Source organism: Phytophthora sojae (genome assembly GCF_000149755.1).
Source record: "Phytophthora sojae unplaced genomic scaffold PHYSOscaffold_8, whole genome shotgun sequence".
NCBI lineage: Eukaryota > Oomycota > Peronosporomycetes > Peronosporales > Peronosporaceae > Phytophthora > Phytophthora sojae.
Window position 1 is genome coordinate 2,071,698 of NW_009258122.1, and position 14,142 is coordinate 2,085,839.

Genomic DNA, 14,142 nt, shown 5'->3' on the forward strand with positions numbered 1-14,142 from the left:
GGCTCCCTTGCAGTCACTACCAACTCCACGGGAGTGTTGGCAGTCCATGTCCTTGGACTTCGTGTTCGGTCTTCCCCCGGACAGCCAGGGGAACACGGGCGTTGTGGTCTTTGTTGACCGCTTCAGCAAGATGGTACATCTTGCTGCGGTACCCGCTGAAGTGACTGCGAAACAGACGGCGCGTCTGTTCGTTGACATGGTGTTCAAACACCATGGCATGCCGATCGACATTGTGTCGGATCGAGACCCGCGCTTCACTGCACACCTTTGGCAAGAAGTGTTTACACTTCTTGGGAGTCAACTTTCGATGTCGAGTGCGGACCATCCGCAGGCGGACGGGCAGACCGAGCGCGTGAACCGCGTGCTCGTAGACGTGCATAAAAGCTACGCTCACTCGTTCCAACACTGGAGCGAGTGCCTGCCGATGGCGGAGTTCGCCATCAACAACTCGGTGCATGCCTCGACCGGGCATACACCGTTCTACGTGAATGCCATCAGGCCCCCACGCCTCCCGAGTCTACTCGGGATGGTGGCTCCTTCCCTAAGTGGGGGAGGATCTACGACTGCAACGCAGCAGCCACAGAATGCCGCTGACACTTGCACAGTGTCAGCCGCGACTACGCGCAAGAAGAAGAAGAAGCACGCGTCTGTGCAGGGCACAGACGCCGACAAGAGCAAGAAGAAGAAGAAGAAGAACGGGCCTGTGCAGGGCACAGACACCGCGAAGACGAACGCAGAGGCCGGGCCTACTGCTAGAAACGAGCTGAACGAGTTCATCTCGGACGCAATCAACTTCGTGCAGCGCAGACAAGCCATCATTCGGTTTGTCCAAGACGCTATTGCAGCTTCTGTCGGCCGACAGAAGCTGAACGCAGACAATGTTGGTAGGGGCAACACTAATGAATTCAAGAAGGGTTCATTGGTTTTGTTAGCAACTCAAAACCTGCCTAAACATGCAGTTTCCGACTTCGGGGCGAGCAAGCTCGCTCCGCGCTTCATCGGGCCGTTCACGGTGTTGGCACGGCATGGCAACGCCTACACGCTAGATATTCCATCTAGCATGCGCCTCCATCCGACCTTTTACGTCGGGCGGCTGAAACCATACCGGCAGCACGAGTCACCTAGCTCGGCTGGCCCGAAGCGGAAGCCCCAGCGGGAGCGAACCTCTGCTCCAACGCGTGAACGCGCTGTGCCAAGCGCACGACGCGACCTCCCACGTCGACAGAGATGTCCGACGCGGTCTGCGAGGCCTGAGCAACTTGAGCTCTCAGGGTCGCCATCTCCTGCTTCAGAGCGGCGAATTCACGGCTCTGAAGCTGCTCCACAGCAGCGACCCGCTCCTCGAGCGTCGGGCAAGGTCAACCCCAGGTTGGCCATACCCGGAGCGTGTTCCCACCACCGCCGCCTCCGATCCGCGACGCCCGCGGCTCAACACGCTGGATTGTTGAGCGTATTGTGAACCATAGTATCCCGAAAACGAACCGGCAGCCGGTTCGTTATCGTATTTGTTGGAGAGGGTTTCCGCCCCACCAAGATACATGGGAGCCACGGGACGTCCTGCTGCAGGACGTTCCGGAAATGGTGAAGGTGTACGAAGCTCACCACGCACTGCCGACGCGAAGGTAGTGCGAGCGCTGTGGTCACCTACAGCGCCCGAGGTCCCACGATCGTCGCGTTCCTCACGTGCCAAGAACTTGGCACGGAGATCCTTGAGACTCGCAGGTACACGAATCGTCGTGTACCCGTTTAGGTCGCGGTCGCTCAAGCGCGCCGCACCCGGAAGACACAACGTGCACTGTTGGCCTTCAGGCACAGCGCATGGAATACCAGCGTCCACAGAAGATCTGTGGAGCTGCTCCAACCTCCCGCGCGTCGAGAATGTCTCGAAGCGTTCACGGGCGTGCTTAACCCGCTCACGGTAAGCAGCCGGCATCTTGTTGAAGTTCTTAACAAAAGCATTCCAACTTTGACAAAGTGCCTGCCACTCAGGCACTTTGCTGCGAGAAGAGGTCTTCTTGCTGGAGAAGTATCGGAGCTGTGAAAGAGTCCGATATAGTAATCGCGCCTTTGATTCGTTAACGGATCAAAGTGCTGCTCCTCCGCCACAGCATCATCGTGGATCCCGCTGCATACGTACAGCGGGATTTCGTTTGGAGGTACAGTGTTGCCCACACGGTCTGCGATCTCTGACGCAGACGGCATCCACGGATCGCGCGCTGCCTGAGCAGCGCGCGGAAAGCTTGAAGGCGCCACCTCACGCGGGGAGCTTAAAGCCCCAGCAGCAGAGAGCGGAGTGTCGCTCTCACCGCGCGAATGCTTCGAGCTCGAAGCGTCCGAGTCGTCTCCTTCACGAGGGCGTCTCGACCCAGCATGCGGGTCGAGACTATCGATGTCGATAGGCTCCCTGCGCTTGCTAGAAGATCTTCCATCTCCACGTCGTTGACTACAGAGGAACCTTCGAGGACAATCTCCGACTGGGTTGTCCCCGACGCGGCCTTTGCAGCGAGCGCATCGCGCTTTGCCTGCTGGCGCTCATGGTACTGAGCAACAGAGAGGTTACCCTCTGTTGCGGCGGCGGTCTTCTTCTGCGGCGAGCTCATTGCGGAATGAGCTCGAGTTTTCTTTCTCCCAACGTGAAGAATTGACGAATGGTCAATTTCCTGATTGACGTGCCGTGACTCGGCGAGTCTAACCTTGAGGGGGGGATGGTGTAACAGGGTTACACGCACAAGTGGCTACAGTCACTTGTAACTCTAACAGACACGACGTCTGTTAGAGGTTCGAAAGACTTTCTCGACCTTGGTGTAAACACACCAAAGGCTACATACATTTACGACCACCACGACGGATGGTCCATAGAGACTTAGGATTCCTATTGGCTGAGAACAGCATCTGTTAGCCAATGAGCGACATGCATAGCATTGGAATTCTACCAACCAGCCGTTGGCAGATTCCTATCTTAGAATATTACATTTAGAGGAAGTCAGAAACATAAAACAAAAATAGCAGTTCTCATTTTAACCCAAAAACATTATTTGGATCGTTTATTTAGATTAATCTATACTCAGAGGCCCGAGTATAATTAACTCTAACTTAAACTAAGCTACGCTTCCTCACATACACGCGCACACGTGTAAGCTAAAGTAGTGAGCCAAAGTAGGCCCACTACACACATGTTGTCTAAGACGCCCTCGGATGGGTAGCTGAATTTCAACAGGGTGTATACACTACAACTTGCAGTGTCCTTTTTATTGATGGTGAACAAAAATCAAACACAAGGGCGGGTTTATGCTGGAAGTATCCTATGATTGCATCCCAACATACCAGGCTATCCATGCCTTAAAAACAAAAAACTTGCTGTACCTAGCTAGCAATCAAGTGACACGTCTTCCCAACCGCGGGCTAATGGCGTCTTAGCATTATTATAGCGCACGTCCTGCTCGGTTTTATTGGATTGGGCCACCTCATCAGGCTGCATACTCTCTGAGGGGTGCATATTAGTACTTACATGCGCAATATAACCCTTACATAGCAAAATAGAGTGTCTACGGTGTTCATTCTTTTCAGCTTACCTCTTCTTATACATACCCTGGTATATCGGACGAGATTCATCTTGCATTTCGATCCACTATGCACAATCATGTATCATATCCTGTCTAATCTGATCGGAGTACCCAGGGCATAGTAGGGGTAGCACTGTCTCATACGCATGATGGGGAGAGCGGTTCCTGTTAGCAATCTGTAAGCAATCAAATAATCAGTCTAATCCACCATTCTCTGCAATTACTACTCGTTCTTTGTGCATATTTTCACCTACACCTGTGCATTTCACGTAGAAAAAGACGTGCTGTTCTTTTTCATAACATGTAGTCATATACAACGTATGAGTGCGGGGGGGTTAAGGATAGACTTAGAGGTATATACACTACGTTTGTTATTGAAAACGGCACGTTCTCGGATGCAGACCAGAAGCGGCGACATATTTTCGCTTCAGTGCTGCAGGCGTGGGACGAGGTCGACAAGGGGCCTATCTGTAACGGCTTATAAAAGCCGGCCTCGTAGCGATGGGACCGCGTGCGAGAGAGGGATATTTGCAATTCCGAGGCCGCTAGTGAAGGATTGGTTGCAAAATCGTATTAATGTAGTCGGATATTGGTTGTGATAGGGGTGTCACTTTTTATGATTTTTGTAGTCTTAGAAAAAAAGGGCAGATTATCAAACTTTTTACCAGCCAACGATCGATAACCCTATGTTACATGACCGCCGTGACTTACGGTACGTCGCTAGACACTGTCTCATGGAAGGCAATCCGCAGAATTACAGGAGCGACCGCGTGGGGGGGCAGCTACTCTATCGCCTCAAGTTGAGAGCGTTCTCGCGATGGGACACGTTACAGAGTAGGCTGCCCTATCGCTGAATGCCACGGCGACACTGCTTCACCATCCCACACATTCTGGCTTTGCCCAGGAGCAAAGCAGTTGTTGGCTGTATTTTACAGTTCCTGGAGAGATTCGGGTCTAGCTCCATCGTTGGCCTGAGACAAGGCTACACTTCGGTTGCACCCCAACAGGTTTGGAATGTGACGGTAATCATTCACGATTGTGTTTGTTGCCTGCTGCTCCATCGGCTGCATCTATCCACTTGGCCAATATCTCGGCTACACGTTCGTGATCGCGTTGGATATCTTGTTGAATAGAAGCGGTCAGATGCTATTCGTGCAACACAATCCTACAGCCCACCTTGGCATCGATGCGACTCTTCATGACTCTCCATCAAACTCGCAAAATTGTCCTGGTCTGTTTTTGTGTCCCGTTGGCTATTTAGCCCCTTACTTCCCGGGTCTCTTTACGAGGGTATATTTCTACCGTCCCGTATACAAGTATATTGGTTTTTGTATGTGTCGCCGCGTAAGTACGGATTTGGAGATGGTGGTTGGGGTTGTGCGTGAGAGAAGACAGGTGGGTATAGTAGCGGCTCCTACAACATAAAGTCATCTTATGCAGCCTAAATGAGGCAGTAACAGTGCGTATGGTGGCGAAATCAACAGAACGAATGTCCCGGTTATTGGAGAGCCCATCTTTGCATCGTTGCACACGTCCAGCAGCGATGGCTTCGCGTGTTGCAGCCAATGACAGGAAAGCAAGAGTAACGCATTCATTGATTGCAAACTGCAAAAGAAGAGTTTCCATTGATTGCAAGCTACCAAAGAACAGACACACTGCCTACGACAATTCGTCGTCTGCCTCCCCTGCACTTTCATCATTCTCTTCCTCGGCAGCCTCGCTAGCCGACGCGCCACCTCCATCTGCTCCCGCCGTTCCTTCGGACTCCGCGACGCACCCCTTGTGTGATGTGACGTCGCTTCTGACCAGGGCGCGAGGGCGGCGGCCGATTGCGGATTTTGTGCTCTTGCAGGGGCGCCTTCGGGATGTCGTTTCCGTTGCTCCAGTCAGTGTGCCAGATCTGGAAGCAGGTTTTGGCTTTCCCCTCCCGTGCTACATTACACAGGTACTTGCTGCATCAACACATAACACGTTAGTCTGCATTACAGAATCATAGAAGTAGAAAGCGCTGCCATGCACCGTCGATCACCCGTGGAGCACTCTGGGCAGAAGTACTTGGTGAATTTCCTTGGCTTCACCTTGAGGATGGCACACACCTTGCATGTGCGGTGTCGGCGCTTCGTCCCCTGCTCACAGTCGACTGTATCTGGGTTCTCTTCAAGCCGGTGGTCGCAATCCGCTGGTGCAAGCCAGCCGACCGCTGAGTAGCTCCATCTCGGACTGGGGAAGCCGCCGTCCGTTCTCGAGCACTTGTCGCTTGCTGCAATCAAAATATGTTGGATATTTGCGTAAGCGTGGACGTCTATGTTGAACCGACAACATATCACATACCTCGATTGCAGCGAACGCTTCCGGAGAGTCGACGGCGAGTAGCTGCTCCATCACCGTTTCCAGAAACACAAAGTGTTTGGGGGACCGCTTGTTGTTCACCTTTCTGAAGAAGCGGTAGATGATGAAGGCGTTCACCAACGCCATGTCAAAAAGGCCCAAGAAGAGGGTCTCGTAGTACTTGCGCGTCTTGTAGGCTAGCTGGACACTGTAGCGCTGCATCCTCAGTTGGTCATGAACGTCGACGCCGCCCATTGAGCGGTGATAGTCTCGAACTATCTCTGGCGCCGGAACAGACTGCATGAAGCCATGAATGCGGCGCACTGTTGCATACATCATTAGATAGGTTAGCAATCGGTCCATTGTAGAAAGTAAGAGCATACGTACACATGGAGATGGTGCGTCGACTGCCTCCTGTCGACAGCATGTGCACCGGAAGGCGGTCCATCCACATGACTGCCGTCAATTGAGGGAACTGCTTGTTCTCCGCTAGCTTCGTGGTCCCCTGCGGAGGCACCATCACTTTTCGCTTGTTCACCTGCTTGGTCTTCTTCTTCGTGATGACGTTCTTGGCGTAGCCGGACCGTTCCGTCTGGATCGTGCCGGTGATGTACAGCCGGCGATGCAGCAGCTCCAGCGCCAGCTTCACCGACGTGTAGAACCTGTCTGTAATCACCAGTCGCCACGGGGAAGTTGGCGACGGCGGGCATAGTGCATTCATGTTGCGCAGTACTGCAGCTTCTCCAGAGTTGTTGTCCGTCGGCACGGGCGTCTGCAAGTGCGCCTTGTCCCCCACAGTACACTTCAATTCTGGTAGTAAAGCAATCACATCAATAAAGTTAGCTCTATGTTAGACAAGCACATTCCTAGTAGCTTTTATGTTGGTTACCATCCAACATAAGGACTTCGGCCAAAAACAATACCCGTGGCGAGTTCCGACTCGCCACGGGTCTCCTCACCTCATGCAGTAAGCTGTCTTGGCACAAGCTGCGACGAACACCTTCGTCTCCCACTTGTGAGGCTTGTCCTTGTTGAACTGCCGAGTGGGGTTGTATCGGGAACGCGATGGCAGCGTTGCTTCATCGAGGCTGATGATAGGAGGGACACGGTAACCGCGGGCGAAGGTCCTCTGTAGCACGTCGACGACCGGACGGATCTTTCAGGCTCGGTCCGTCTTCGCCCTCGGAGACTTGTTGTTGGAAACGTGCATGTAGCCCATGATGTGGAAGAATCGGTTCTTGCTCATGAACAAGCTGAAGCGATTCACAGGCATGGCACCCACCTTCGCCGCTGACCAATGCGGTATGAAGTAGAACAGAAGCGCCAATGGGTCTTCGGCAACGTCGAGAACGCTGGGGGTTGGGCCGTATGGACCTTCGTAAAGGTCGGCATACGTGGGGTCTGGGCCAAACTTCGATTCATCTGTAAATAGTGCCAAAAGATTATGTTAGGAAATATGCTGGATACAAATACACAGCCGCTCACTTATGTTGAGTAAGTCCAACTTACCATATTCCCACGTGATATCTCTCATCGCCGTGATGTACTTGCCGTCTTTCGCGGCAGACGAACACACAGACTCAGGAAGCTCCTCCCGCTCCTTCGTCAGTCAGTTGGCCGATATCCCAGTCGCCGTCTCAGCTGTCGTCGTCCTCTGCGTCTTTTTCGTCCTCCGGTTCCTCGCGCACGTCGGGATCTTCGTCCGAGTTGAGGCCTGTACAAGCGGCGGCCCCGTCGTCCATCAAATTGGGGTCACCGTCGACAACGCAATCCAGTGAAACATCAACACGCGCGTCCACACCGGCAGCGACTGCACTGACACCCGCCTCCTCACTTGAATCAACCTAGTATCAAATAAACAGTAAGCTTATGTTAGCAATATGTTTTGAATAAACGACAATATCCACCACCTTCGTCCAGCATAGCGTACCTCTTCATCATTGTCTCCTTCATCATCTGCGCTGTCTTCATCGAGGATCCTGCGTCGGCGCTTCCTCGATTCCGTTGTCTCAACGCCATCCACGCAAACTCCGCCGGAGCTGGATGGCTTCGTGCCTGGCCAAGTGCTGCTCGTCACGGAGTCAAGTGCCACACGGGGCGTCGCTCCTTCCACCGGTGTCGCCTCCTCCACAATCGTCGCCACAATGCTGGCCATTGCGCCTGCGACCTCCGATGCGACTGGTGCTGGCGCGGCGTCGTCAGCGCGTACGGCGGTCGCGGCCGGCGCTGGCCCGCTCCTGGCGTCTGGTCAGGCGCCTTCTTCCGAGTTGGCGCCTTCCGCGCTTGCCCGTCGCCTTCGGCTCTGCTGGGGCTTCCCCCTCTTCCTCCGCGCCGGGGATTGCCTCCGCCACGGTCTGCTTCGCCTCTGCAGACGCAAGGTTCGCCGCCGGAGCGGTATTCGCAGCCGTTGCAGCCACCGTCTTCGCCGCCGCCTTCTTCTGCGGGGGTACTGCCGCCGCAGCTCGTGCCCTCGCCTCCTTCTCTTCCGCGCGGCGTAGTCGTCGCTCTCGCCGCAGTGCCTCCAAGCACTTCTTCTCCGCCGGCGTGAGCGTGTGGCGCGGTGTCTTCCCGACGGGGGCGACCATTGTTCGTCTGGCGGTCGTTTTCTCGAATGAGGGGAATCAGTGGCCGTCGGCCACCAATTTGATGGGTGGCAGTATCCTTTCTCTTGCACTTTGGAAAAGCCCGCACCAAAGGCAAACCTAGCCCTGTACATGTGCCCATTTTACACACAGAAAAATTTCTTCCTTTTTGTATACCAGGATAATGAAAAATGATCAATACAAACTCCAAGTGAAATTTATGCTTATGTTAAGCGTTCCAACATAGCATAAACGCTGCGACAAGAGGGAATTAGGGTATACACTGCTTATGTTGAGCGCTCCAACATAAAGTAACTAAGGAGTTAACACGCTTCGACCCAATTTCCTCTTTGAATCGGGGTAGATTGTTTGTGCTTCGCCATGAGTGCTTCAGTTTTTATCCACACTCTTTTCAAAACTTATGTGTGCGTGGGCTATATATTCCTCGCAGAATTGGAGATCGCAGTCCTCGCCTGAACCTGAGCTGCCACGATTCTGTCGTGAGAAGATCCGCTCAAGAATGGTTTTGATGGAACTGGATCCGCCAGTTGGCCAGGTAATAGGATCCGGCAGTGGGTGACGGTGCTCAGTCCCTCAGATGAAGTCATGGTTGCTGGATGGGGGGGTACGGTTGCTGGATCAGGACAGTTGAATTTGGATCAGGTGCGAGTGGTGTGGTGCACCCAGATCCGGTCATCTACATTAGGACCCCCTAGATTAGGTGCGGGTCCGTACCAGTTTATCGGTACAGTGACTAGGTTGGGAAAATTAGGCAGGAAGGAGAGCCAGTCATGGATAGGATCCAAGTCGGATGGGAAGGTAGGATACAGGCTAACATAAATCAGAGTCGAATTTGCTTGGGGACCACACACTTGGTCCTTAGTATTGGGATTAGTATTGGTCCATACTTTAATCAAGTGATTTGCCCCCCGCACACGTGACAGACTGCTATCCGATAGCTTGGCCAGCAGCTCGCGCCCTTCGGCCCTCGCCCCCCAACTTCCCCGCTAATAGTAGGCGGCAAGCGACGTAAAGGAAAAGGATACAACACCCCCAACAAGGCAACAACTCCGGATCTGTATATTACCTATCGGATCCACAAGATCTACGGCCAAGACCAAGGATCAACCTACCCAGACCCGCGTGGAGGAACCCCCACTGCGGATCTACCCCAATCTCCCTAAGTCCCCGCCAAGGACGTTCAAGTTCACCTGCTGCGCATCTCGTGTCAACGAGAGAGCAGATCCAGCCCGCCGACGGGTACACAAGGTGAGCCACTCAGCAACCTACGGTTATCGGAGTACCCCCTCCGTTAGTCGGTGTCTGGGCGCAGTGTGTGAGTGTGGGATCCCTGCTAATTCCAGTGGATCCACTCCACCACAATTTGGCGAACGACGATTGCGCTCTTTCATATTCTGGAGTGCTTGTCGAAACACAGAAGGCTGTTGCGAGATGCGCATTTCCATGTCGTTAATATCGTGCCTCCTCTCGATGCAGAGCTGCCCTTGAATTTGAATTTGAAGCGCTCAACTTTGATTTTGCTCTCCAATATTGTCTTCAACATTGTTTTTGCAACGCCTCTACTGCATGTACTTCTCCGGTCCGGAAAAGAATTAGCAGTTAAGTTTTTTTATGAAAAAACCTCAAAAATATCGATGTCTGATTGGCCGAAGTACCGCGCTATGCCCCTATGTACCATATTTCATTGGACAAAAAGCCAACTTCAGTGATTTGTATGCAAAAAAACTCAAACACGATTGGCTGTTTTTCTAGCGTTGGAATATTCGATTATTTACAGCATTATATCACAGAAATAAGCTCTCTTTCCGCTTTCTCACGTGTATTCCCAAGTTCTAATCTGATCATTTTTGATGGCTCAGCGAATTTAAACTTCACACCTGTGGAAACCGATTGTTTAAACCGTCCGATAACAACATTACAAGGCGGGAAAATGCATTTATGAAAAATGCTGCGTGATGCTGCGGATCCAGAGCTTTACTTTAAGGGCAGCTACAGCTCTGTTGGAGCAGTAGAACTCAAGATACAGTCTGATTAGAGAACTGTTAATTCTTTACCGGACCGGAGAGGTACGTATCAATTCTCCGCTCAAACCTTACTCGAGTCTGTTCAGCATGACCGTGAGTGTAGTCAGCAACTGCTGCGAGCGCATATCCAGCTTCAGTCCTTGTTCTTCAATGCAGCTACTCTCTCATATTTCGTGCTCCAAGCCCTGTCTCTGTAAGCTGATCTCCAATATGACTACTTCTTCACGTAGCATTAGCTCTAGGTCAATGCCCGCGACGGAAAGTAAGCAATTATGGCGAAACATAGCTCTTCCAACGTCGAGTTCCCATTAGACCTCGCTGTATCGACCTCTACCGCATTCACGTCGTTGTACGGCACAATGGAGACGTTGGTTTTTATGCTGAAGCTGTTGCGGATTGGCTTGGTAGCGATAGCCCTGTGGATACCGGTAGCCCAGCTGGCGAGAGGGTGGCTGCAGCGAACGAGTTTAGCTCGTCACAACAGTAGCGGAAATACAATGAACAGCTCCCTTATCCCATAAATGCTGCAACTACGGACAGCTTCGTGGTGAGGGAGTGGCCCTCCTGACAAGCTGCACACTAAACCCGAACTTGCGCATAACTCCATTGTGTCGTGAACTACCAGGATACAAAAATCTATATGCGAAGTTTTTCGCGGAAACCAAGTTTGCTGGATATTAAATCCTGTCGAAATGCTTATTCTGTAGGATACAGTATGGGGCTAGAGGGGTTAATTAGATTCCCCACCTCTATTTTAGACTAGGAATTATCAGTGCGATTAGCAAGTAGCACTATCGACCGATCATGAACCATCGTGGTGAAAGATTTGAGTTTGAGCACATATGTTGGTACCCGAAAGATGGTGAACTATACCTGAGTAGGGTGAAGCCAGGGGAAACTCTGGTGGAAGCTCGTAGCGATTCTGACGTGCAAATCGATCGTCAAACTTGGGTGTAGGGGCGAAAGACTAATCGAACCATCTGGTCCATGTGCTTAATCCGATCCGCAACAGATTTTTTGTAAATAAGGCGGAATGTCACCGTGCAAGTCGGCATTCCGAGCTATTTGAACTAAATAATTGTAGCTCTGTAGGTGTCGATGTGAGCCACCAGCTTTGGTAGCATGCAACATGTAAGGTGTCAAAGCATTTCGAGATAGTGTAGTAGATAGTCGACCCGGTCACACGCTGATTGGCAAAGAGGACTCCAAGCTCCGGTCTTTACTAGCCCAAAGACGCCTCGGTAGCTCTTAGCCACAGTCGCTAAATTAGACAGAGTCCAGTCTCGCCAGCTTGTCCAAGCAGGATTACTCACTCCTATTTGCTAACCGTTTAGGCTTTGTATCTAGGTTTATACCCTCATCTACGGATATTCAAATCCGATTAAGATAAATGTGTTAGCTAATAAGGCGTGGACATTCCAACCGCGTTTCACAATAATGGGAGTTAGAATATCAAAACCTTAAGAACGCATGCTCCCTATGTGAAATTGTCCGCTCGTTCCAGACTGGCTAGGTGCTCCTTGCTTCTTCATTCTAGCCATGACCATCGAAATCCGATGACTGCAGCTGTAACCCCACCCCCATCTAAATCCCTGCTCTCGACTGACGCCTCCCTCCGTCATAAAGCGAAAAAAAGTTTAAGTTTAACCTGGTAGCAGATGCGGGGGGGTCATGCCTCTTCCAACTTTTTTATTTCAGGAAATTACAACGCGTTGAAGTTGAAAGGCTATTTTGGTGATAAAACATCAAATTTTGCTTGGTTTGTTTTTACTAGGTCATTCCTGAAAGCAATCATTCCTTCTCGCAACTGCACAACAAGTTTCAACACAGAATCGCAGACTTGCTTTACGTGTATTTCACTTTTACTACGTATCACATTTAGGAATGACCCACTCGGTAAGTGGATTACTTTTGATTGGTCCCTTTTTGTGCGTGGTCATAAATACATTTTAGGTGGCTAACACATTTTCATGAGAGTCGAACACTAACGTTGATGCACTAAGAGCCCTCACACCCACACAAAAGACAGCGCTTGAGGGAAGGTGTAATAGTAACGTGTAACACAAAAGGTGTTACGCAAGGTGATCGAACTGTGGCTTACAGCGTAGTAGCGGCACATCAGAATTCTGGCACGAGATCCTCCCACTACCAAGAGCGAGGGTTTTTCCCTGCTCTGTTAACCAGCCTGGGGCGGTACACCCTTCCTTAGTGACCTCGGTACAGTCCCTTACGACAATGTCCCAATGTCGACTCCTGGTTTGAGATGGACGCGCCATCCACATCCTGGGGATAGTGACACCACCACGCATGCCACAGCCCTCACACCTTACTACCCGGACAGAAGCGTATCCGTGACAAGTTGGCGCCACCCAACCCGGCGTCGACTATGGGAAACTTGGCAGTACTAAAGCTAAACCTGGACCACACTTCGAGAACCACCTTGACCAAAACTCACCTACTTGCCTACAGTCTTCTCCGCTTTCTTTACTTAACTAAAGAACACCATAATCTTTGGTGAAAAGGGGTATACTCCCCTATCACATACACCATTTTTTTCCTGTTGCTCACTCGCCAAGAGGAAGCATCGAGGAGAACGGATAGACTGCTTACTTCCTGCATTATGAGCGCAGCACTTTAACCCTTCTAGCCCCAACCTTATCCTGTAGCGATTATACAGAATAAGATGACATGATTATTAGATTATACATCAAAACTGCTGGGGGTATGCTATTGCAACCCCCTCCAGGGTGACGGTACAGCAATCGTGCACTTCCAGCACAAAATAGCTGCGAAAGTGGACAAAAGATGAACAATGTATCCACCATCTGATAAAAATGGTGTGTGCTCATTGGGCGAAACAAACGTAACACACACGTTAGTACCTTTAGAACTGCAATACCTGTCAAGTTCGGTATGAGTCCGACCCAAGAAGCGTTAACAGCACCAGTCATCCGTCCTTCATGCCACGCGGCGGGTGAGGCCCAGGCGCTGAGGGAAAAAATGCCCAGTTCCTAACTAACGGAGTGAGGAGGAACTGGGCAATTATTTCCTAGCGTCACTAGACCTCCGATAGACTTCGTGTATGCATCTATTCGCTCCTTACGAATCCTCGCCATCGTCTTGCTAACTAGCGCTGGTGATCACTTTATCGCGCTGTGGTGTTCGCTCATGTCCGTCGCATGCACAGTATCCATAAGATGTAATATACGAATGTATTATCGATAAGCTCTGCCACATCCTAAATATACAGCAGCATGCGGGCCAAACGCTCTCGGTAGTCACCCCAGGCTTCGCGCCGTGTACGTCGAAGCGTTTGCTAGAAGTCCCTTGTTCAGTAGACTCCGTTTCACGGCCGCCTTACCCTGTAGCATCCGTCGTATTCAAATCAGCACAAAGCCTTGTTCTGTACCTTCCGCTGTATCCACTTGGGTTGGTCTGGTTTGCTCTGTAGCATCCGTCATATCCATCGCTGCCGGACTGGTCTATTCTGTAGGTACCATCACAATAAATTCAGTCAATACACGTTGGTCTGCAGCTTCCATCTAGCCCCTCTATCGCATCGCCTCCATCTGCCGTTTATCCTCTACCTGGTAAGCGCCTGGACGACGCATGCGCTGCTGTGGA

At 51.4% G+C, this 14,142-nt stretch overlaps 3 protein-coding genes across 3 annotated transcripts; all 3 read right to left on the reverse strand.

Moving 5' to 3' along the window:
* Window positions 1-1,121: 1,121 nt before the first annotated feature.
* PHYSODRAFT_337763 (hypothetical protein) lies at window positions 1,122-2,600 on the reverse strand (the record flags this gene model as incomplete). The annotated part of the gene is made up of 4 exons (XM_009535446.1): window positions 1,122-1,340; window positions 1,397-2,035; window positions 2,107-2,220; window positions 2,307-2,600. 4 exons carry the CDS (start codon window positions 2,598-2,600, stop codon window positions 1,122-1,124), a joined length of 1,266 nt encoding a protein of 421 aa, XP_009533741.1.
* Window positions 2,601-5,283: 2,683 nt separating this feature from the next.
* On the reverse strand, window positions 5,284-5,508 carry PHYSODRAFT_519392 (hypothetical protein; the record flags this gene model as incomplete). The annotated part of the gene is made up of 1 exon (XM_009535447.1): window positions 5,284-5,508. A coding segment is annotated over one exon (225 nt), but the record flags the coding sequence as incomplete, so codon positions are not given.
* Window positions 5,509-11,320: 5,812 nt separating this feature from the next.
* Window positions 11,321-11,485, reverse strand: PHYSODRAFT_521105 (hypothetical protein; the record flags this gene model as incomplete). Its single annotated transcript, XM_009535448.1, has 1 exon — window positions 11,321-11,485. A coding segment is annotated over one exon (165 nt), but the record flags the coding sequence as incomplete, so codon positions are not given.
* Window positions 11,486-14,142: the final 2,657 nt, after the last annotated feature.